Source organism: Eucyclogobius newberryi, unplaced genomic scaffold, assembly GCF_026437365.1.
Source record: "Eucyclogobius newberryi isolate DKJ021-1_F unplaced genomic scaffold, fEucNew1.0.hap1 SCAF_1, whole genome shotgun sequence".
In the NCBI taxonomy this organism is placed as follows: domain Eukaryota; kingdom Metazoa; phylum Chordata; class Actinopteri; order Gobiiformes; family Gobiidae; genus Eucyclogobius; species Eucyclogobius newberryi.
In genome coordinates, this window is record NW_027315723.1 from 15732820 (window position 1) to 15756045 (window position 23226).

At 40.0% G+C, this 23226-nt stretch overlaps 2 protein-coding genes across 4 annotated transcripts; both read right to left on the reverse strand.

The window, feature by feature from the left end:
- Nucleotides 1-1537: 1537 nt before the first annotated feature.
- On the reverse strand, nucleotides 1538-6868 carry rgn (regucalcin). Of its 2 annotated transcripts, XM_072437439.1 has the most exons (8): nucleotides 6795-6868; nucleotides 6036-6207; nucleotides 5659-5838; nucleotides 5386-5486; nucleotides 4261-4375; nucleotides 4060-4191; nucleotides 2239-2393; nucleotides 1539-1691 (listed from the first exon to the last, which is right to left on the reverse strand). In XM_072437439.1, the coding sequence occupies exons 2-8, from the start codon at nucleotides 6199-6201 to the stop codon at nucleotides 1626-1628; spliced, it is 915 nt and encodes a 304-aa protein (XP_072293540.1). In that variant the 5' UTR covers nucleotides 6202-6207; nucleotides 6795-6868; the 3' UTR covers nucleotides 1539-1625. The 2 variants fall into 2 exon arrangements, with proteins under 2 accessions (XP_072293622.1, XP_072293540.1); XM_072437521.1 differs by lacking the exon at nucleotides 6795-6868 and having other exon boundaries at nucleotides 1538-1691; nucleotides 6036-6227.
- Nucleotides 6869-8545: 1677 nt separating this feature from the next.
- rpgrb (retinitis pigmentosa GTPase regulator b) lies at nucleotides 8546-22861 on the reverse strand. 2 transcript variants are annotated; one of them, XM_072435773.1, is made up of 19 exons: nucleotides 22781-22861; nucleotides 22441-22566; nucleotides 22187-22279; nucleotides 21105-21167; nucleotides 20005-20160; nucleotides 19302-19451; nucleotides 17791-17949; nucleotides 16406-16561; nucleotides 15814-15938; nucleotides 15329-15520; nucleotides 14456-14636; nucleotides 13584-13666; nucleotides 13245-13304; nucleotides 10164-10205; nucleotides 9978-10016; nucleotides 9798-9884; nucleotides 9366-9408; nucleotides 9171-9289; nucleotides 8546-8878 (listed from the first exon to the last, which is right to left on the reverse strand). In XM_072435773.1, the coding sequence occupies exons 1-19, from the start codon at nucleotides 22821-22823 to the stop codon at nucleotides 8645-8647; spliced, it is 2151 nt and encodes a 716-aa protein (XP_072291874.1). In that variant the 5' UTR covers nucleotides 22824-22861; the 3' UTR covers nucleotides 8546-8644. The 2 variants fall into 2 exon arrangements, with proteins under 2 accessions (XP_072291874.1, XP_072291801.1); XM_072435700.1 differs by lacking the exons at nucleotides 8546-8878; nucleotides 9171-9289; nucleotides 9366-9408; ... (1 more) ...; nucleotides 9978-10016; nucleotides 10164-10205 and adding an exon at nucleotides 10985-12609.
- Between the last annotated feature and the right edge of the window lie 365 nt (nucleotides 22862-23226).

Here is a 23226-nt window from a genome sequence, read left to right on the forward strand (position 1 = left end):
CACCAATGAAATGTGAATATTGTGTCTTTTTTTAACAGAAACTGCATGAACCACCGCAACGCCATCACTCACAGGCGCCTTGCTGTGGACATGCAAGGTACTGCAGCAAATAGATATGCAGATCCTCCTCTGTGGCCCAGAAATATTTGAACTATCCAAGATTAAGTTGCACAGTTTGAACATGTCCAGTGTTAAACTAAACCAATCGCTATAGCTCGAAGAGGTTCTAACACAGAGATAAAACAACAACAAAAGCTCTGAAACTGTCCAAATATTTCCAGTCCAAAATTTTTTTTTTTAATCATGGTCAATAATTACAAGTTCAAAGTGCTGCAAAAAGCCACAATAGTCTCAAAACTACCATTGCGTTTCCAAATGTAAAGAACTATTTAACTGATTCAATTTAGGTCTCTCTTAAAACTTGTGGCATTTCCCTTTGTGTGAAACCATTAATGTGAAATCTGTACATTAAAACACTAACTTTTGTATTTTTGACCTGTTCATTTGTATTTAATAATTTAATTATTTTTCTTTGAATTGTTATTTGTGCAACCTTCCTCCAGCGTCTGTATTTATTTTAATTTTATTTTTGGTGCAACGTCTTCACTGTTGGCCGTGCTTTTAAACATTAAATAAATTAAAGCATGTGTCTCTACCAAGTATTGTTGTTCAGAGTTATTCTAATTTCACACAATTTTATTTTATTTAGAAAATTGAAATAGTTTCTTTCCATTAAATTAACTGAATAACTTGTGATGTGACTTTTTCTTAAATATAAACAATATAAAATTGAACATATATATGGCCATCATGTGCGCCGCCGTGCCTCTTTATGTACAGTTTAAGGAAAAATGTGAGCAAAATGGCTAAAAATGTGAGCAAAGTGTAATTATATTGGTATTCAAGATTGGACGGTCTAAAAAAAATATAGATGTTTTTTGTCTTGAATTCGTGTTTAGCGCAGGATTTAGTGGTATTTGGCGCCCTCAGGTGGACATGAACTGCAAAAATGCTTGTAATTCCTACCTGTATCCACCAGAGGACGTGTTACATGGTGTGTGTGTGTGTCTGTGTGTGCTAATAATTATTTGGACAATATATCATATGAAATTAAATAATAATGGCATTTTAATTATGTGGGAATAAGATAATCTGTTTTTTTTTTAATGTAGGACATAAAAATCTGTGAAAACAAACGTGTCCTTTTACACTCTTCGGAGTAAACAGACAGTTCAGTCAGAAAACATTTAATATCATTGACAGTGAAGAAAATTCACAAATAAGCAATGCCCTTTAGGGGTTTGTTATGAACATAGAAGGTGAAGTACTAATACAACTTGTTATTATTAATTATAATGTTCAATATGCCTAACATGATTATCTTATCTAATGTGTGTTAGGCTAAATCTAAATTGGCTATTATAAGGAAATCAATGTAATTAAATGTCAATGCTTATAATACTGCCATCTATGAAGACTTTATTTTATTAAAAAAAAAAAAAACTTTGATAATGAGACATTGATTTGAGTAGGGGTTTTTAATACAGATTCATCTGGTCTCAGGTCTGATTCCTGGTCTAGACTCTGGTCTGTTCTGTTCTGATTCCTGGCCCAGAAGACTGGTCTCAGTTCTTCAGAACATTTCCGGAAAACTCCACCGGGGGGCGCCCTTTCACCCCGAGCCCAGAGACCTGAAAAATAGGATGTAATGTGGCAGCACAATTTTAAATAGTTGGCATTTGACTGGCTTAATTTTTAACTTTACTAAGGTTTGATAAGACTGTTGTAAACAGATGGTAGACTGTACATCAGTCTATTTCTGTTCAAAGCTGAAGGTGGACGGTCAATTTTAAGCCCAAATTTTCAAAGTCTTCTGTATTATTAATTCTGTTCACTCACATTGGCAATAAACCCCTCTCTGATTCTTATTACAGTACACAGGAATGTCATGTGGTCTAATCCTCTCCTTTTTTCAAACTGACCGTTCGTCCTTAAGTCCATTTCCCTTCTGTCCTATTTTTATAAAGTTCTTTTATTATGTTGAGACCTTTGATGAACTGTCTAAGAATCTTCTCTGTGAAATAGTCCTAGCCCTTATATTTAAACTGAGCTACTTGGAACTCCAACCCGATGGTCTGCGGCTCCATCCACTGGCCTTGTGTCCTCGGGCAAGACACTTCATCTGCCTCGGGGGCCACAGGGTTGATTTTAACAGGGTTATATACAGCATAAACTCACCCTGAAGGTGGCACCAGCAAGGGGCTGAGAGCTGAGGTCTGACTGACTGAGGCCAAGAGAAGCAGAGGTCACATAGAGGTCACTGTACTGAGGCCCTCCGAAACAACAGGAAGTGGTCTTTGAGACAGGAAGTGACACGGTTTGGAGCCGCACACCTGAAACGCAGGAGGGAAACAGTCACCTCTGACACACAGGGGGCACTCAATTGTACACAACTAAAGTACTGTAATACTTCAAAACAATATTATTTTAATACTACAGAAAGTAGTGGTCCGAGAAGTATTATAAATCAGACATAACATCTGATTTATAATTTGAAATTGAAATAATGTTAGGGCCAAAAACTGATATTTATACCCAAAATCTGATGTTTTCAATGTGTAGACAACATAAATTAGAAAAACGAAACCTCTGAGCAGAGGTTTAAATAAAACTTGTACAAATAATAATAAAAAGCATGAGTCTTTTCAAGGGGCCCAAAGTTGCTTCACAGTTTAAGGCATTGTTATTTCATACCTTACTCTGTGGTGTTCATGGGCCTCATTCCCTCAAAACACAACTTTTTTACACAAGCAAATAATTTAATGTCAACATAAATACACATCACAGTGGAAATAGTCATTATAAAAGTAAAAAATATTCCTCATTTAAATGTGCCGTCTTGTGGTTCAGGGTCTAATGTGCAGTGACACTGAACCGCACCTTGTCTGGGTTTAATAATCAACCTTTGAGCAGAAGATGTGGGTCAGTGGTTAAGCCGCAGCGATACACATGACTCTCCATTCCTGAGGTTGTAGGTTTCAATCCAGTCTCTAATGTGCTCATGTCTCCTGCCCATTCCACCAAGATAATGCCAATAATCCAATCAAACCATATTAATAATACATCTAAAACACAGAAGAATATGAGAATGCAGACATTTAACCTACACACTCGGGTACAACTATTGCGTCTCAGCGAGTGTTCATCAAACCAGAAACCTTGTGATGAGAGGCCGAACACTCCTCCAACCAAGTGCCACTCGCTACCAGCCCAACTACAGGTCTTTACATCGTTATAAGAGCTTTAAAGTGTGCAGCAGTGTGGTTCAGTGGATAAAACACAATGATTCAAAGATGTGTGTTCAGACCTGGTCGTTGGATCAGCTCCAGCCGACACCTGGTGTGCTCATCTTTAGCACGATGACATAGACACATGTCTAACACTCACAACCAGAAGCCTTCTGTCGTGGGTTCAAATCCTCCTTTAACTATGTACCAGGCCTGATCTGATGATGGATCTGTTCACATGCACAAGATCTCTGACCATCTAAAACACCTGGTGACATTTGTCATTATAAGTAGATTTTGTAGAGCAACTATTATATTTGGGAAGCAAAGTACAATTCATTTTATTGTTTTCTTTGCTACTTTTTTTGTATCATTTGCCTCAAAACCTGCACAGGTCTGAACAATCAGAAAAAAATCTGATTACTCACATCAGAAGTAACATGACATTTAAATAATGTGGTAACCCCAGAAATCAGACAATGTCAGACTTTTGTAAACACAGCAAACTGATACCTAAAAAAAAAAAAAAAAACCTAAGCAATGGTGGTAGTATTCTGTCTAGCATCAGTTATATCACCAATAAGGGTTTATTATCAGCAAAGAATACTGGGAAAAATACTAAATAATTCATTCAACCACAATAAGCGTATAAAATGACCATCCCTCTGTCATTGTAGTAGTTTTTGGAAATTATATTTGTATTTGTTTCCACAAGGCTTATTACAGTATATTGCAGTAGTAGTAGCAGTAGTAGTAGTAGAAGTAGTAGTACCTGTCTGTGGGTCTATACGTAGGACCCTCCCTCCGTTGTAGCAGGCGACCCAGACTCTTCCCTCTGAGTCCACAGTGAGCCCGTCTGGAAGCCCTTCGTCGCTGTTCAGCTCGTAAACCACACGCCGAGACTCTGGGCACAAACAGAAACATTAAAATTCTGGCAGCTGCGATTGGACAGGTAGTTGCAATGGAAACAGACCCATGCGACCCGTTGTGATGTCATAGTCAAAAACATCAAGTGTTTTCTTCAAACTGTCGACGTAAAAGAAGAGTTTTCCATCAGACGACCAGTCCAGTCCGTTTGAGATGTCGACCTGCAGAGACACAAACACACCTGAGACCTGATTACTTTCTAATGAACAGGCTGCTCTTTGGTAATTTGCATGAACAACTGTATCTTCCAGTGGCGTGTGGTCAGGGCAATCAGTGATTGGCCAATAAAATCTAAAATTACAGTGTGTCACAACTATAAAGAAATATATCTGTTTTACCCTCACTTCTGCTGCTGAAGCTTGGTTGAAGTCACGGTGTATTTTAGTGGCCTCTAGAGGCCGCTGAGCATTACTGCGCGGGAAGCATGAGTCTTAGTCTGTGGCCGTGTTCAGAGGCTTGTTCATGCTCCGCTCTCCAACATGAGCTTTCAGAACCAGAGCAAACAACAGCTTCTTTTAGAGCTCTGCACATGCTCTGAGGACCACACAGCCTCAAACCCATGGATCTGATCTCAAACCACGCTGAACAAACCTGTGTGAGAATCAAGGATGTTTGCAGGTTTTGCCCGAACTGAGCATGTGCAGAGGAGAAGTGAAGCAACTGCAGCGCCAAGTTTCAACAAACGGACTTAAAAACTATCTTTTAGAGACAAGTCTGTGTCTGTAGCTCAGGCTCTGTTCATATTTCCAATGATTAGATGTTAGTTAGAAATACAGGCAGTAATTTAACAACATAGAATGCTAATTTGTGTGATAAGATGGTCGATGGTTGATTAGTATGTGAGTTCAGCTCAGTAGGTGTTTGCCCTTCGCACGGGAGCCCCGGGTTCAGAGGCCACCTTAGTATTTTATTTTATTTGTTTTTTACTTTTCAATTATCCACTAAATATTAATGAACACCCCAGGTCTGATTGCCCATCCATAAAAGTAACCGCACGCCACTGGCATATTTTCTTGTAAAATGCATGATGATTCATAGTGAGTATGTTCATCAAAGTGCACATATGTAAAGATGTCTGAGTAATACTGCATTGTGCTCCATTTGAGGCTTAAGTGCTCAGAAAAAGGGTTTTTTACCTACTCTTTATCCTTAGAACACAGAGGGTTTGTACCTGGTCTAAGTGTTGGATCAGAGTCAGATCTGAGTCTAAAGAGAACAGAGATCCCAGTTTCCTCTGGACCTCCCCCGGACTCTTCTCCAGGCCCATGGTCCCTAAACCACAAGGATACAACATAATTTAAGGCTACTTCTACTATATAACAACATACTTCTAACACAAGTCCACAATACAAACTAAAACTCACAATCCACTGGACAACTGACTGAACCATACAGAATATCCGGGTTTAGTTTGGTCTGGTCTGATCTTGATCTCAAGTCTCACCTGCAAACAGTCGTCCTGATGGATCCACTTTTCCGTCGTTCAAGCGGGTGAGTTTGTCATCGTCCACAGTCACCATCGACGTCACAGCTCCCGTCAACCAATCAACAGCCGAGAAACTGCGGCCCACTCCTGCCACATACCCGCCCCCGTGTGCTGGGACCGCAAAGCCCACCGGGGCATCTGAATCACAGGACAATAGTGACGTAGTGTGACACATTTTGTGCTGAAAAGCCTCAGTTGTTGCACAGTTGCATCTCTCCAACCACCACGTTCATACTCGAGTATAAGTGAGTAAACACAGAACCACAGACCTTCTCGTTGTGAGGTGATTGTGCTTAGCCATTGTGCCACTATGTCACCTATTTCTAATTGGTCACCTGTGCAGATGGAAGCGATCTGATTGGTTGTGGAGTTCCAGCGGTGGATGTTTTTCCCCATAATGTCGACGAATAACAGCGTCTGTTCCGACTCCTCCCACAATGGCCCTTCTCCAACCAGAGCGCAGAGGTCCACCACAGGCTCCACCCTCACTGATGACATCATGCACACCTATAGGTTTTGTTTAGTTTCAGTATTCAAACCTGTTGGTAATAAGTTTCAAAAGTGAACCATGGACCACTCCTGGATTCATTTTATAATTATTGTTTGACTTTTCACTGATGAGCCTGAACTTTAGCCTTGTTTACTGTTACTAGTTTTCTTTTTAGCGCTGCCCAGTTTTAACTGGATGAAACAGCCCTTCTTGTCGATTTTTTTCAGTGTAGAAAAAAAGACCACACAAGCAATCCGTTGTCAATTTAAACTCTATATTTAATCTGCCCACCTTTTCAAATAAATGATGAGAAGAAACAGTCCTTCAAACAGTTCTGGGGCAGTTCAGGGTGAGGTCACAGCACTTGGGCTTGAGACAAAGGTATTAAAACACCATGTACACAACTCAGTACAAAAAATAACTTGATCTAGTGTGAAGTCCCACTTTAAAGCCAGAACTTGCGGAGCGCTGCACTTTGGACCGCGCATGCGCAGTGAGGACTGAAGTTAGGAGTTTAACTGGGTAAAATGGCTCCGACAAAGTGCGGACTATAACCATAGATCTACCATAGCACCGGTATCTACCCGGTTATGAGTGGACTCACCTGCAGCTCGACTCCAGAGGAACTACAGCTTGTTCGTCACGTGATTAGAGGCCTACACACACACACACACACACCGCCCCTCCGGACTGCCCAGGACACAAATGCACTCATCCCCTCTGAGGCTTGTTTTTACTGTCAGAGAATCATGGATCTATTGATCTATTCACATGTGGATAAAGACCACCATTTAAACAGGTTCATCTGCATTTGGCTTACTATTTTCTTCAAGTTTTAGAGTTGTCGTTCCCAGTCTCCCTCTGAACTAAACCACTCCGCCTCAGGTCCATGCTGTCTGCGCGCGTGAGCGCCACATCGCGGTCATTTACGGTACAAGCACGTAAATGACGGTATAAGAGCTCACATAATGGAGCCTATTACATGAAAAAAAAACATGACAGAAAAGTGAGGTAAAAATCTATAAAATATTTAATGTAAAAAAAAGGTAATAAATCACAAACATCAAACCTTTTTGTATCTATAAAGCAGTCTTAAGTTGACCAAAAAAGGACAAAACAGAAATATTAGGCTGTTCTCATTGTGGATTTGAGCTTCAGTAGTCAGACATTCACAGTTCAAAGAACAAAGTCACCGCAACTAGTAACTTAGTGATTAGTTACTAAGCAATTAGTTATTACTTTGGTCGCAAATGACCCAGGTCTACTGTACCACAGCTAAAGAACCACTAATCTATGCAGATAAACCCATAATAGTATCAAATTAGAGACGTTACAAATGTCTTTTAAGTATCATCAGTTACATATGTTTGTTATCATTTCCAAATAAATGTATTCAATAATGTATTAATTTAAAAAGCATCTTTGTGTGTCCTGAAAGGCACTATTGTTATTATTATTATTGTCATCATTATCGTTAATAAATGATATAATTATTATAAATACATTATTATTATTATTCCTAATGATAATAATATAGTATTAGTATATATATAGTATTATTTAATATAGTATTAGTATTATTATTATTCATAATAATACATTATTATTATTATTAATAATAATAAGAAACAATTAAAAAGGTAGTTTTTAGAAATATTCTCTTGAAAATTGTACTTCAGAATTCTTGTACATTTTGGACATGGAGTTGTTGTTACTCCTCTTGAGACCCTCAGAGCCCCTGGAGGAGGTCAGAACAACGATGTGATTCTTCTAAAACGAAGAAAAAACCAGCTTGTAATTCTGTCATCAAACATACAGATGAATATGAGTATCAGTGTTAAATAAAACATGTGACAGTATAATGCCCATAGGGTCTTATTCTGTCTGAAAGCTAATAATCCTGTTGTGCAGATCTCTACATACATATTCTGAAATGCATGACATTTTCTGTCTCGATATTTATGATCGTGGAAGTGTTTTTAAAATTGCCATAACAACTGAAAGAAAATGTGTAAATTATATTGCAACTGGGGTTTTCAAGATAATTCAGCTCAAATAGGCTGGTTGTATAAAATCCATACCAGGAAAACTGATATTAACACCAATATCAAAATTAGATAATAATTTGATCAAATATAAATGAATAGGACAAACTTTCACCTTTCCTGAAGAATTTTAAAATGGTCTTGATTTTTAGCAGAATTATACCACATCAACTTACTCTTATTTTGTGTTGAAAACTGCACTCATTTTTGTTTGTATTCATTTTGGTATCAAAATCAGAATTGAGTATAGAGCATTTTCTCAAGCATTCAATTGAGTATTGTAACACCAGGACCAATCTCCCAGAGTCTTTCAGTTTGAAGACAACAGTCATTTCAAAAACAGTTCAATCCCAGTGGAACCTTTTCTCTTGTGTCCCTCTCCAGAGACGACCAGCGCTGGTGCAGGGGCTCAGAGCAGCACACAAGCCCCAGACGTGGTGTTCCTTCTTGGGAGGGTTCTTTTTGTCGGCCCCCTGCTTTCTCCACCTCCACTGGGGGGGGCCTGTGCTGGCTGTCTGTCCCCGCTGACTGAGCTCTCCGTTGGGGCAGAAGCGGGAGCAGGAGTGGGGTCCGGAGGAGCAGGTTGGTCCTTATCGTTGGACTGCCTCGAACGAGAGAAGGAAAGCTTTCTGAACAGAGAGAGCTGAAAGAGAAAATGTCCATCTTTTAACACTCGTTTAAATATAGATGTTTTAATTTTCTGCAATGTTTTTTTATTTGAGTGCAAATTTTTTTTTTATGGTGTGTGCTGCAGTTCATTTTGACCCAGGTCACCCTTGAAGCATTTAAATAAAAGGTAGAAAAAATAAAATGTAAAAACAAAGTACAAATAAAAAGTATAGAACAAAGTAAATTGTATGCTTATTAGAAAAGTCTAGTGCTGGTCTATCAAATTTAAACAGCAACATTTCGACAAATGTAAAAAACAACCCCACCTTTTTAGAAAGTCCTGATTGGCTGTTAGCAGAGCTCTCTGTCGTACCATTGGTCGATTGGACAATCTCACTATTCTGCTCTTCCTCTTGGGACTTTACTTCTTCAGAAGCATTAATTTCTAAATACAACATAATGTTTTTAGTCTTTAAAATTATACATTTTTCCACAGATTCTAACAACAGAAGCAACTTTACCTTTAGCTTCTGCCTCTGGAGTTGAGTTTTCCTTTTCAACTTTCTGCTGAAACCACAAAGTATTTATTTAAAAGTCAACTGAAATGCTACAAACACAATAGCTATAAAAATTGCAGGATGTTACGTTGAGTTCTAAAATGATTCTAACTACCTCTGTCATTAATACTCCATTCAACGTCATTTAACTAAATAAAAGTGTTTTCATATATTTTTATTATCAAATCGTAATTATTGTGTAAATTAGACTAGCTTTGGCCGTTGTTTGCGATATGGTTGCTAGGTAACAGTAATGGAAGCACCTACCATTCCACTAAAATTATTGATTAGGGAAGACTAGGCTTTTTTGTGTGCAAAATCTTAAATATAACTATGTTTTAGTAAAATTAGTACTCTAAACTGTAAATGCAGCTGTGTAAAAAAAATCAAACCCACTGATTCCTGGACTGGAGTTTCCTCTAATTCGTCCAAACTCTCATCTGTTCTGGACTCATCTCCATCTCTCTCCTCCTTCTCTTCATCCTTTAATTTAATAGAATTATACCGTTATTTGAAACACTGAGCAAAAGACAGAAAACATTGCAAGCAAAAGGATTTCTTAAATTGTTAACAAACCTCATCTCTCTCCGTCTCATACTCTTCATTCTTTTCATCCTTTTAATAGAAACATAAACGCAAAGTTATGATTAAAGTTATTCAAAACTGAGCACACTACACACATGAAAAACATAACAAGCAAACATACATGGAAACGAATGCATGAAAACTATTCAATGTCTTATGAAAGTGTCATTAACAAACCTCTTCCTCTTCCTGGTCTCCTGAGTCTCTCTGGCGCCACCTCTGTCAAGCACATGGATCAACAACAACATGAGTCCAGTGTGTCAGATGCCCTCACAGCTGAAGTGTCGCTAAACAACTACTTTGAGAGTTTTACGGGGTTAGAAAGTATCTCTTTGCATAGGAAATGTCTACTCGATGAAGATGTGAGGAAGGAGAATACTAAAAATGATGCGGATGTCAGGTTTCTATTTGGATTCCAGGGTTTCACAAAAACTATTCAGTAAAAAAAAAAAACATAACCCACCTTTTTAAATCCAAGAGGCTTCAATCACGGCTCAGACCATTTCAAAGCAAAACTGGCATTTTCTTAATCATTAAATCATCAAATATATAAAATACAGTGAAAAGGAACAGCAAAGGTTACGGGTTATTATTTTACATTTACTCACTTAGTTTGGTTAAGTTCAAGGTCTTTCAAATGTACAGACAATATATTAGACAGTAAAAAGTGTATAAAGGTGTTTATTGCCAAATGCAAAAGAAATCAGATGGAAAACAATAGAAAAAAAGAAAATCCAAAAGAGTACAAATATAAACACAAACTACTGGAAACAAAAAGTAAAAAAAATAAAAAGTACATTGTGGTTGACAGCAAAGTAAAGGCTGAAATAGAAATTGATTGATATTTTAGCGACGGGGCCAGTGTTCTGCTGAATTTAAATCATAAACCGGATTATAATTCCGTTAACCCTTTAACCCATCTCATAAAACTCATGAAACTAGCTGCTATTGTTTGAAGCGTAATTTAAATTGAGCTTTTACATGCATGTTTCAAGAGTTCTTTCACTTTAAATGCAGATTTAGTTTATTTCAGGGTGAGATACTGCGGTAGCACATCGCCCCAAAATTCCTCTGCCTGATCTGCAGCCTGACCTCGGACCCCTGACCTCCGCGACCTCTTCTTCCTCTGCTCTTCCTCGCTGCTCTCCTCCTCTTCCTCCTCATCACTCTCTCCTTCCTCCTCCTCCTCCTCTCCACTCGTCGCCTCCTCTTCTGAACTTTTCTCCTCGCTGCTCTCCTCACTCTCCTCCTCACTCTCCTCTTCAGATTCGTCCTCCTCCTCTTCTTGACTCTCCCCCTCCTCTTCCTCCTCTTCTCCCTCTTCTGTATCACTACTTCCATCTTTCTCTTCAGATTGGCTCTCTTCACTGCTCTCTTCCTCTCCACTTTTGTTATTGGTGCTGTCACTCCCTTCTTCTTCTTCTTCTTCTTCTTCTTCCTCCTCCTCCTCCTCACTCTCCTCCTCCTCACTCTCCTCTACACTTTTACTTGTAGCGCTTTCACTTTCTTCCTCTGCACTGTTGTTATTACTACTCTGTTCTTCTTCTTCCTCCTCCTGGCTTTCCTCCTCACTATCTTCTTTATCAGATTTTTTAACAGTACTTTCACTCGCCTCTTCCTCCTCTTCACTTTCCTCTTCTTTTTCTGATTTCTTAACAGTAGATGCACTCTCTTCTTCCTCCTCTTCACTTTCCTCTTCTTTTTCTGATTTCTTAACAGTAGATGCACTCTCTTCTTCCTCCTCGTCGCTTTCCTCCTCTTTATCTGATTTCTTAATCGTACTTTCACTCTCCTCTTCCTCCTCTTCCTCTACTTCACTAACATCTGCACTCGTCCGCTGGTCTTCACTCTCCCCACTATTTTGCTTTTTTCCACTTCTCTTTCTAACATCTGGACTCTCCGGTATAACGTTAATACTTACAGCGGACTTCTGACTCAAGCCTGCATCTCCCTCAGACTGTGAACTGGTCGCGGTGTGTTTCGGGGTCTCTGATTGCGTTGGCTCTTCGCTTCTCGACAGGATTGTGTGCACTAAAGTAACTCCTGCTGCTAGCGTGGCTGCTCCAGCTAACAGACCCAACCCAGCCGTGCTCTCTGATTGGCTAGTCTGTGCTTCGTTCAAATCATTTTTCTTATTTTTTACTTTTTCAGATTTTTTTGACACATTCACCTTTTTATCATCTTTTGCGGCTACTTTTTTGGAGACTTTTTGAGGAGTTTTTGACACCTCTTTAGATTTAGATTCAGTGAAACTAGACCCCATGCTACTGTCCTCAGCAGTTATTTTTTTAACTTTTGTTGTCAATTTTTGATGGCCTAAATTACTTTCTGAACTTAACCGGCTTTTTACTTCCACAGGCTGTAACTCTTTTTTAGATTCAGAACGCACATTCAAAAGGTTTTCACCTTTTCTTTTCACTTTGGAGGACTGCGTTCTCCCCAAGATCAGCCTGTTCTCTTGATCTTGTTTTTGATTGTCTGTTTTTGGCCCGGGGGAGCTCTCAATGGACCGTTTGAGTTTCTGGGGATTTTTGGTAACACTGGAAGCTATAGAAGTAGATTTTTTCTCATTTCGATGTCGGCCTTTCTCACATTTTGCGTCCTTACCACTTTTAACTTTCCTCTATCCAACGACAGAGAGCAGGAATAAAAAGAGATGCATGCATTAGAGAGAGCGAAAAGCAACAGGAATAGCACACAAACAGAAAATGATTTGACGCACACATAGACTGAAAAAAAATCAAATACTTCAAAATATTGACCTACAGTTGAGTACCCTAGGTATATATTTCATCCATCCTGACCACCAGAGGGCGGTTCAAAGCACTGATGTTCCCTACTTAAAATGTAAAGGTGTACTGAGCATCTTGTCTATGTGGAGGTGGTATTGCGTTGCCTGGAATGTTCCACAGTATGCCATTAAACAAAACAACCTAGGCTTTATTTCATTACGAGTTTGTTTAGAGCTCAAAAATATGTTGAAAAATATACATTCTACCTATAAGCGTGCTCACCTCTCCCCGATATGACCTGCTTGTCTCCATGAGGATAAACAACTTTAATGCTATACTGTGGAACATTTTAGGCAAAGCGATAACTCCACGGAGTCAAGAATGTTACCATCTGCCATTTGTTTGAAAAGTTACATGGTGCAACTTTAAGTTTGCCAGTGTGGATTACAGCAAAACATTTCGTTTGTTAAACAAGCAAAAGGCTGTGCATTTTAGTGGAAATATGAAAAAGTGAAAGTGTGTTTACCTTCTGAACTGGAGACAGGGTGAGTGTTTTATCACTGCTGTCCATCTCCATCACATGAGTCTGAAATGAAAGGACTTTTTATTAAGCATTATTCAATATCAGAAATTTGTAACAATATGATTGAAAATACCTCCAAGGGGAATATTTTGAGAAGATATAAAGATTGTTGTAATTAAGAAAATAAAAGAATTTTACTAACAAAAGAGGTTTTTTCTTTTAAATGCAGAGAAACATACAATACAATGTTCCTCAAGAATATCCTCTCTTAACCTAAACCGAGACATTTACGACCACATTTTTGAATGATACCAAAACAAAACAAAATCTTTGTTCTCTCACCATGTTGAGGAAGTCTGTGGTGTCTCCCAAACCAGCCACGCTCGCTGTGTCCGTCATGCTCTCGGCAATGCTGGCAGTCTCCTCTGAAACAAAGTATTCAGTCCAGGCTTAGTCCCGTATGAAAATAAATAAAAACACCGGTAGGTTGTTGCGGTTAAAAGGGCGAATATCCATTTGTAATGTATTTTTTAATGTTATTAAATGCAAATGTATAGTGTAAAGTCTCTTAAAAATATTAGTGTTAAGTACAAGTTGAAAAGGGGGGCTGATTCTGCCCCTTTTCATTCATTTACGAATGATGTCATTTACGGTATATGTTACGAAATCAATCAATCAATCAATCAATCCAATCAATCAATAATAGTTCTGGTTCAGACTTTGTTTTGACCAAGTTTACTCCTAGTTTGGTCCCTGATCCAATTTGGACATAATATAGTTTTATTTTCATCTGGATCCTGAGAAAAATAAAATCTGTCCATAGTTTAACTTATGAGCTGGGCGACAAACTTGCTAAACGATCAAATTTCAGATATTTTGTCTTGGTTAATATCTCTGTAGTTATTGGTGGGCACATGAAACAAAAACTGACTGTAATAACGCGAGTTTGTGGACCCAATTTCTAACAATTAATGATAAGTTTAAACATTTCTCAATTTTCAAATAAGTTACATAGGCCCCTAGTTTTAGTCCATGTTTATTCCTTCTTTGGACCAATACTTGAACAGATTTAAGTGTATTTCAGATTTACTTACAATTAACCATGGTTTGTCTCAAGTGTGTTTTCTGTGTATTTGAGATTGTACCTTTATTATAATCAAAGTTTCTTTAAATGTATCTGATGGTTGTTTTGTGGAGTGTGGTGAGGCTTGTACCCTGCTGCCGTGTGCCGCTCTGCACCTTGCTCTTTTCCTCTGGCAGCGGTCGGGGCCTCTGATTGGCTGGTGGGGGGTGGAGATGCGTCCGAGCGGTTGAAAGAGGCGGTAGGAACCCAGTCGTGGTCACAGACATTGGAAGACTTCGGAAAATGGATCCAAATTGCTCTGGGGATCTCTCCTGCAACAAAAAACAAATATGAACAATAGAAGAAACAGAACCAAGGCACTTCAATTACCATAGTATGATAAAGTCTTGCCAGCACGTTTTGACATGACCTAGAGTCTAGACCAGGGCTATTCAACTTAATTTTCCAGAGGGCCAGATTTTTCCCTCTGGGCCGTGTGCAAGCTACTACTGTAAAAGCATTCTGGGTCACACAAGATATCCCCAACACTGTATCAATAACATTGCCAACAAACTTTGCAAAATTGCCCATCCAGAACTTAAACAGATTTAAACTAGGACTAGAATAGGACCAACCAGGTCTGAGCCAGGACTAGCTCAGAATCCAAACAGGTCTAAAGCAGAATTAAACAAGGACTACACCAAGGCGCTTGGAGGGCCTGATTTGGCCACCGGGCCTTAGGCTGAATAGCCCTGGTCTAGACTATGATGTAAAGGGTGCGTTCACTTGTTCTCCGTTGGTCCCAGTTTGAGCACAGTTTAGTCCTGATGTACTCTGGATTTGGTCCTGGTTTGGTCCTGGTTTGGTCCTGGTTTGGTCCTGGTTTGGTCCTGGTTTAGTCCTGGTTTAGTCCTGGTGTACTGTGAACTGTTTTACTAAGGACTAAACCAATGAAAGAACCAGGACCAGGGACTAAACGAGGACTCGCTGATTTGTCAGAACACAAGATCCAGAGCAGACCAACCCTCTCACGGCGGCGCACCCGGGCAGAGAGGCTTCTGTTTAGGCTGGAGGAGTCTGTGGTGTGGCCCAACAGCTCCACGTAAGGCCTCTCCAGGAAGTCCTCGGTGCTGTCGTCTTCCTCCAAACTCAGCTCCATCTCAGAGTCCTGCCTGGGCCGCGCCAGAACCACCATGTGACACCCACCACATGACACCTTTGGGAGTAAAACACAGTTAATTTAGTCAATTAAATACCCTGCAAATGTCATTGCTTAAATCTATAATACATTTAGCCAACCAAATTGTTTATCAGTTGTTGATATTGTTTATGGTCTGCTATGGTGATCTAAATCATACATTGAATTCAGACAGTTTTATTGGGAGCTTGAATCTTGTCTCCACTCATCCCTTCTAGTCAATTACATTTTGTTTGCGTTTTTAGTTTAGAAGTACTATTTTGTTTTCACCTGTAAAAAAGTTGGATTGATAAAGACACTTTGAAACTCACTGCTTGGATGTGGAATTTGAGGAAGCGTGGACACAGCGTGGGTTTGAACTGGTTGGTGAAGTTCTCCTCCCCCAGAGCCAGCTTCCCATGCCGGCCATCTCCAAAAGTGTACAGCAAACCATTGTCTGTAGGTAGACACAATAAAGTGTAGAGCAAACCAGTATTTGTAAAGAGATAAGACTGAATAATACTACCAGTCCAAACATTTAGAAACAAAAAATAGTGGAACTCAAGCATGGGTACAAAAGCTCCTGGTTCAGAATGTGCTATAAATCCAGACTAAACTAGGTATAAAATAAAAGACAGAATCAGAACAAAACCAAGATTACAGCAGGGACAAAACCAAGCCTGATCTGGGACTAAAGCAAGACTTGTAGAGCTAAATCAGGTAAAAATTAGGAATAAACAAAGACTAAACTAGGACTGAAGAGCTAAATCATACTGGGGATTAAAAGTAATTATGAGGCAGGTCTACAAATAAATCTCCAACCAGACAACCAACAACAAGTTAATTCGAAGTAAATTAACAAAAAGTATTTGTAATAGAATAAGTATTTGCGGTAAAATGTATTAAAAGTACATGCAAACTGACCTGTGATGACAGCAGTGTGGTTTTCTCCACAGCTCAAGTCACAAACTCTGCCCTTTTTAAAGTGTTCCACGTGACGCGGAAGACGAGACTCAAAAATAAATGTGCCAAGTCCCAGCTGCCCGTACTGACCCAGGCCAAAGGTGTACACGTCCTCATCTGAGAAACACACGGATATGGGCCAAGTTAGGAAAGCTGTGTTATGTTTTTGTTTAATACTGATTTAAAGTTAGCTCCCTCCTCTGTGCTACAAGTTCGCTCTCCCTCCTCTGTGCTACAAGTTCGCTCTCCCTCCTCTGTGCTACAAGTTCGCTCTCCCTCCTCTGTGCTACAAGTTCGCTCTCCCTCCTCTGTGCTACAAGTTCGCTCTCCCTCCTCTGTGCTACAAGTTCGCTCTCCCTCCTCTGTGCTACACGTTCGCTCTCCCTCCTCTGTGCTACACGTTCGCTCTCCCTCCTCTGTGCTACACGTTCGCTCTCCCTCCTCTGTGCTACACGTTCGCTCTCCCTCCTCTGTGCTACACTCTGTGCTACACGTTCGCTCTCCCTCCTCTGTGCTACACGTTCGCTCTCCCTCCTCTGTGCTACACGTTCGCTCTCCCTCCTCTGTGCTACACGTTCGCTCTCCCTCCTCTGTGCTACACGTTCGCTCTCCCTCCTCTGTGCTACACTCTGTGCTACACGTTCGCTCTCCCTCCTCTGTGCTACACGTTCGCTCTCCCTCCTCTGTGCTACACGTTCGCTCTCCCTCCTCTGTGCTACACGTTCGCTCTCCCTCCTCTGTGCTACACGTTCGCTCTCCCTCCTCTGTGCTACACGTTCGCTCTCCCTCCTCTGTGCTACACGTTCGCTCTCCCTCCTCTGTGCTACACGTTCGCTCTCCCTCCTCTGTGCTACACGTTCGCTCTCCCTCCTCTGTGCTACACGTTCGCTCTCCCTCCTCTGTGCTACACGTTCGCTCTCCCTCCTCTGTGCTACACGTTCGCTCTCCCTCCTCTGTGCTACACGTTCGCTCTCCCTCCTCTGTGCTACACATTCACTCTCCCTCCTCTGTGCTACACGTTCGCTCTCCCTCCTCTGTGCTACACATTCACTCTCCCTCCTCTGTGCTACACGTTCGCTCTCCCTCCTCTGTGCTACATATTCACTCTCCCTCCTCTGTGCTACACGTTCGCTCTCCCTCCTCTGTGCTACACATTCACTCTCCCTCCTCTGTGCTACACGTTCGCTCTCCCTCCTCTGTGCTACATATTCACTCTCCCTCCTCTGTGCTACACGTTCGCTCTCCCTCCTCTGTGCTACATATTCACTCTCCCTCCTCTGTGCTACACGTTCGCTCTTCTGTGCTACACGTTCACTCTCCCTCAATATATTCAATGTCATTGTTACCTGTGAGGGCTACAGTATGGCCACCTCCACAGCACACCCGTCTCACTGGGTCTGTGATGGCTTTGACTCTCTGGGGGACTCTGTGTCCAGTCAGTTGGTCCGTGCTTAGACCCAGTTTACCACAGTCTTTCTCCCCAAACGTGTACAGGCCCCCGTCCTCTGGAGAACACAAGACAGGTAATCTACACATTTTAGTCAGTGGATGTCAAATGTTATACTTCTGAATACATTGAGGCCATTAGCTTTCAATTCAATTTATTTTTGTAACACCCCAAATCACAACAGCAGTTGCCTCGAGGGGCGACAGTGAAAAAAAATTAAACAATGTTCATAGGTACAATGTCCCAGCAGCCCGTGTCCTTAGACAAATGTCCCAACATCCTTAGACCCTCATTCTCGACCAGAAAAAACGACCAAACCTCTTTGGGGGAAAAAAGAAACCTCAAGGAGTTCCACAGTGAAGGAGAGATCCGACTCCCTGGGGTGTGAAGTAGCTGAGCTCTGTTACTCAAGTTAGACTACGGTAGTTAACCTGTACTTTGTTTTAAGACAATCTGAGTATAAAAACCTGGATGGTTCGGTGTGGATAGCACATCTAAACTTCATGTGAACAGCATTGTGAGTTAGAATCCGGCTGACAATTTGCTGCATGTCCTTCCCTCTCTCCATTTCACATTGCACTGTCCTGTCTAAGCCTATGGTCTCAGCAGGTGAGCCAATTTGTGCTCTTAAACAAGTCCTTTTCAAACAGCAGTCGAAAGCTAGCTACCATTAGCTAGCTAAGTTTATCAGTTAGTTACACAGAATTTTTTTTTTTTTTAAATGACCTAAACAGGACCAGGAAGACTCGGATTGATTACAGCCATTTTTTCTTCAGGTTTTTGTTCCAATCATATTTAAGTTGTTTTTCCATCCTGACATAGCATTATTTTCTTGAAATCTATCCACATTTTTTTTTTTAAAAAGGCTTGTGTAAGACTAAGATACCGTTTTAAAGAGTTGATTTAAAAAAAACAACAACACTTTCTTTTAACATAGAAATGTGTGAGTGGAGCACAGCCAGCTAAAAATATACATCATAGTATCCACTTGAAATCAACCACAGGTTGACAACTGGTTAACAACAACAACAACAACTGTGTTCCAATTTCAGAGCACTATGTATAGAAATGCATTTTAAATGCTCTATTTCAAGTACATATCTTTAATTCGTGGACAAAATATTTTTTCTCAAATAAGTCAATGAAACAACTGTTTGTTTCCATCATATAGATATAATAGACTACTGGGGCACCAACGATTCGCTGGTTTTAATTAGAGGCAGTTTTATTTTGTTCTGTTCAAGTTACATTTGTAAGTTTAGAGTGGAGTAGTCAGTAATCATGAATAATGGTAAAATCATTATGTATCTTCTTACAATAATTGTAACTCTAACGTTAGATATTGTGACATCTCTAGTTATGATTGAGGCTTGGTGGCTTCAGATGATGTGTTTGGAGTGGCGGCCTCACCTGTGATGAGGGCGGAGTGATAGTAGCCGCAGGACACGAAGTGGACAAGCCGCCCCACAGACACCTCCTGAGGCGTGAAGGCGTGGCTCTGTTTGCCCAGCCCAATCTGTCCCTCGGAGTTATCTCCCCACATGTACAACTTCCCACTGTCTGTCATTTAGGGACATAAAAAACACGTCAGATTTGAAATATGACTTTTGTTTATTCCTGGCCATTGTCGGGCAGCGTTACTGTAATCAGATTATTTTCTTAGTAGTAATCTAATGCATTAGAATTCAAAACTGAGTAATTAAGATTATAATTACATCAGTTACATTTTCCGACCAAAAATATGCCATTTATCCATGTAAATCTGCTATAAAAACAGTCGAAATAAAAACGAGCCGCATCTTCAACTTCTAGGGAGATTGATTTTGTCGTTGTTGATAAGGAATAAGTGCCAACACAATTTTCGACCCGCAACTCTGAGGACTTTAGTGGACCTCCTGCAGCTACTTGGAAACTTTTGTCCAGTTAACAGAATCTAAATAAAATTTTCTATAAAAGTAGAATTTGTTCACCTTGTTGAATCAAGATTAAAAATGTTTAGCGCTAGATCAGTAGTACCCCTAGATACATTTGGATAATTATTTAAATTTACCATGAAATATGAAAATACTTGCATGGTAATTTCACATAGATTGTATAACAGGATAAAGTTTACCTGTGAGTGCAGCGGAGGTGTTGGAGCCGGCAGCGAGCATTCTGATTGGCTCCTCTGAGGCAAAGTTGATTCTGTGGAAAGTGGTGCGTTCATCACAGTCTCCAGTCCCGAGCTGCCCCTCACTGTTCCCACCGCTCGCAAAAAGTTTCCCATCGGCTACAGGAAAATACTAAATATTTACATTCAAGGAATTTCAATAAATGTTTAAATATGATTCAAAAAATAACATGAACAATCCAAAAAGACAGTGGCTCAGTGGTTGGAGTACCGTAGTTAACCACCAGGCCTGTAAAGCACATTACAAGTTTATTATTATTATCATTATTCAACAAGCTGAACCTTGTCCGAGAGGTCAGTTATCTTGCTCTAATACCATTAAATCAGCATACAAATAAATTGAGTCATCCTCATTCCAATTAAACACTATATAATAGACTTGATAATAGTTGCTGGGAGAGGCCATGTTGTTATACAGTAATATATAAATATATAAAATAGAAAGGTGCAGATTCATCAAGAAAATATTCAAATCAAACCCAGCCAGTGGTATAGGCAAATGCTAAGCAAACACGGGGATGGAAGGGGATCTGCTGCTCAGTGTGCCACGCTCAATGAAACATGTGCCTGATAATTAAAACAGTATAATATATCAGTAATATCAAAGAGTCTGGAAACAGTTTGGAATCCATAATTCATTATTTTAGTCTCAACAGTCTTTAGTTTTTCTGTCCTCACAGTCCAATGTCCAGTGAAGCTCAGAGAGGCTGTGCTCAGAGAACTGAACAGCAGGGGAGTAGAGGGCAGGGCCAGCACTGAGAACCACTGACAGGATTGATCAGCAGCACGTGTACAATGCAGGTTAACCCCAACTGTGTTCTAATGACAAACAATTGCCCCATGTGAATCTTGAAACTTTGTTCAAAATTTGTATCTTTTAATTTTGTTAAAGATTTCCTGGGGATTATTCATTATTGGATTAATGCATACAAAGGCAAAAGTACCCTATATTGAACAATGTGTTGGGGGTAGGGCAGCACCATAAGAACTTTTGCCAAGAGCACCAAAAGTGCTACGGCCAGTACCGCTGATAAAAGACTGACCTGTGCAGACAAGTGTGTGGTTCCTCCCACAGGCCACTAGGTGAACTCTTTCTGATTTCAGTGCTGGAAAGAAATAGATCAAAATGAGAGAGCGTTACCAATTTCATTGAGAAGGACACCTGATGCGGAGAGTGTCCTAGCTCTCCTTCCGATGAAGTTTAATACTCCGCCTCCCCCAAACCCTAACCTTAACCATAGCGCTTAAAACTCATAAATTGGGCCAAATCTTTTCCAAATGATTTTGTGTTTTGGTCCTGGATGGGAGGAAGTGGAGCTCCACTTTGTAGCCAATACCACCAAACATACACTTTGTACAGCAGCTGATGCTGAAGTTTATGAAACTGACATATTCCAACCTAACATGGTGTGTTGACTTTGGATTGAAAACCTGTAATCATTTATGCATTAGTAATTTTTATGTTTCCATTATGAAAACAAAGTTTATTAGTTAGTTGTAGTATAAAATACATTCTATTCTCTGAGAATGTATAAACATAAGGACAATTTAACATCCTGTTAAGCATCTTCCTAAAAATAAGTCTACCATAACAGTCTAATATCACTGATGTTTTATAATCAGGGCTGAGAAAATGTCAAATGTTATGTGCCATGACCTCCACCTGGGGGTCAATATTGCATCACTATATATATGATTAAATGATATACTTTACTGCCCTCTTGAAATGTGTCTTCTAAATTTGACCCATCCTTCAAGGCCAATGGAGCAACCTGTCAGGAGCAGTGGGTGTCACAATGCAGAGCCTGGACGCATCTCATGATCTTAAACTTGTCTTGATCAGAAGTACTTTACCAGTGGTGCATGATAGGATTGCTGGAGGAAACCGGAAGAATCCCACCCAGAAATGGAGAATCAAACTGAATTTTATTCCCATGAGGCGGGAGTGCTAGTCACCACACAATATAGACACTTTTTTACCCCAGCTAGTGCGATTATACGCATACATTGCTCCCATTTTTCATTTGTAGTGAACTAATTTTCATCAGAGAGGTCTAAAACCAGCTGCGAATAACATCTTAGATTTGAGGTCCAAATAAAAATTGAACTTTATTTTAGTACTGACCTTTAACACAAGTGGGTTTGTTCAAAGTAACTTTGGAGCCCAGACCCAGCTGGCCCCAGTTATTGCTGCCAAACACAAACAGCTTCCCATTTTCTGTGGACACAGGAGCAGCAATAATGTATATTGCTCTTTAAAACATGTGATCCAAACAGATATTTCATACATAGCCAACTCTTTCTGAAAACTACAAACTAATCTAAGTTAGATATCTTGGTTGTTAGATACAAGTTATTAAAATTATAGTCATAATTTACCTGTTATGAAGGCCGTGTGCTCATCTCCACAGGCGATCTTGAGCGGGAGGTCATTTTTTAACCAAAACTTACTGGGTAAATTATCTGCAAATTTGCTTTTGCCAAAGGTGAAAACTGCTCCAGATTCTGGAACGAATCAGAACAATTTGTCGAACCCAAAAGCAAAATGTTAGAACGTAGTGTTAATCATTTTCCGTTAGAAATGAATATATAAACAAAATTAACTGTTTCACATCAGCCAGCTAGCGTTATCGCTAAAGCTAACGGTAAAGTTAATGCTTAATCGCGTTCACTCTACAACAAACGAGGTTGTTTAACATGAGGTAAATAATGAGTTTACCAGGAATGTCCTCTTCCACCTCCTCCGCCATCGCGCGTCTCATTGATAGTTTAATCCGCTTTACCTCGGTTCGGAGCGTTGCTCGATGCCTACCCGGAAGAACACACTCAGTCGCCAAGGCTACCCAAGGCTGCGTAATGACGTATTACGCTACGGCGTCAATTGGTACGTGTGGTACATGATCCGTGGTGGTACAGAAGCAAGTGTAGTTATAGTTCTACGGTATTTACACAATGGCTTACAGGTTTCAAAAGTTCACTTCAAACTTCACTGGAACCACCGATTAAACAAATTAAAAAAAGGAAAACTAAGAGTTTCACCATTTTATATAGCTATACTTCCAAAGAGACTAAACTGTCCAAAGGCTTTTTGGAAACTAAATATAATTTCAAATTGAATTTCATAATCTAAGCATCTGACATGGGCCATGGCATTTCACATCATTG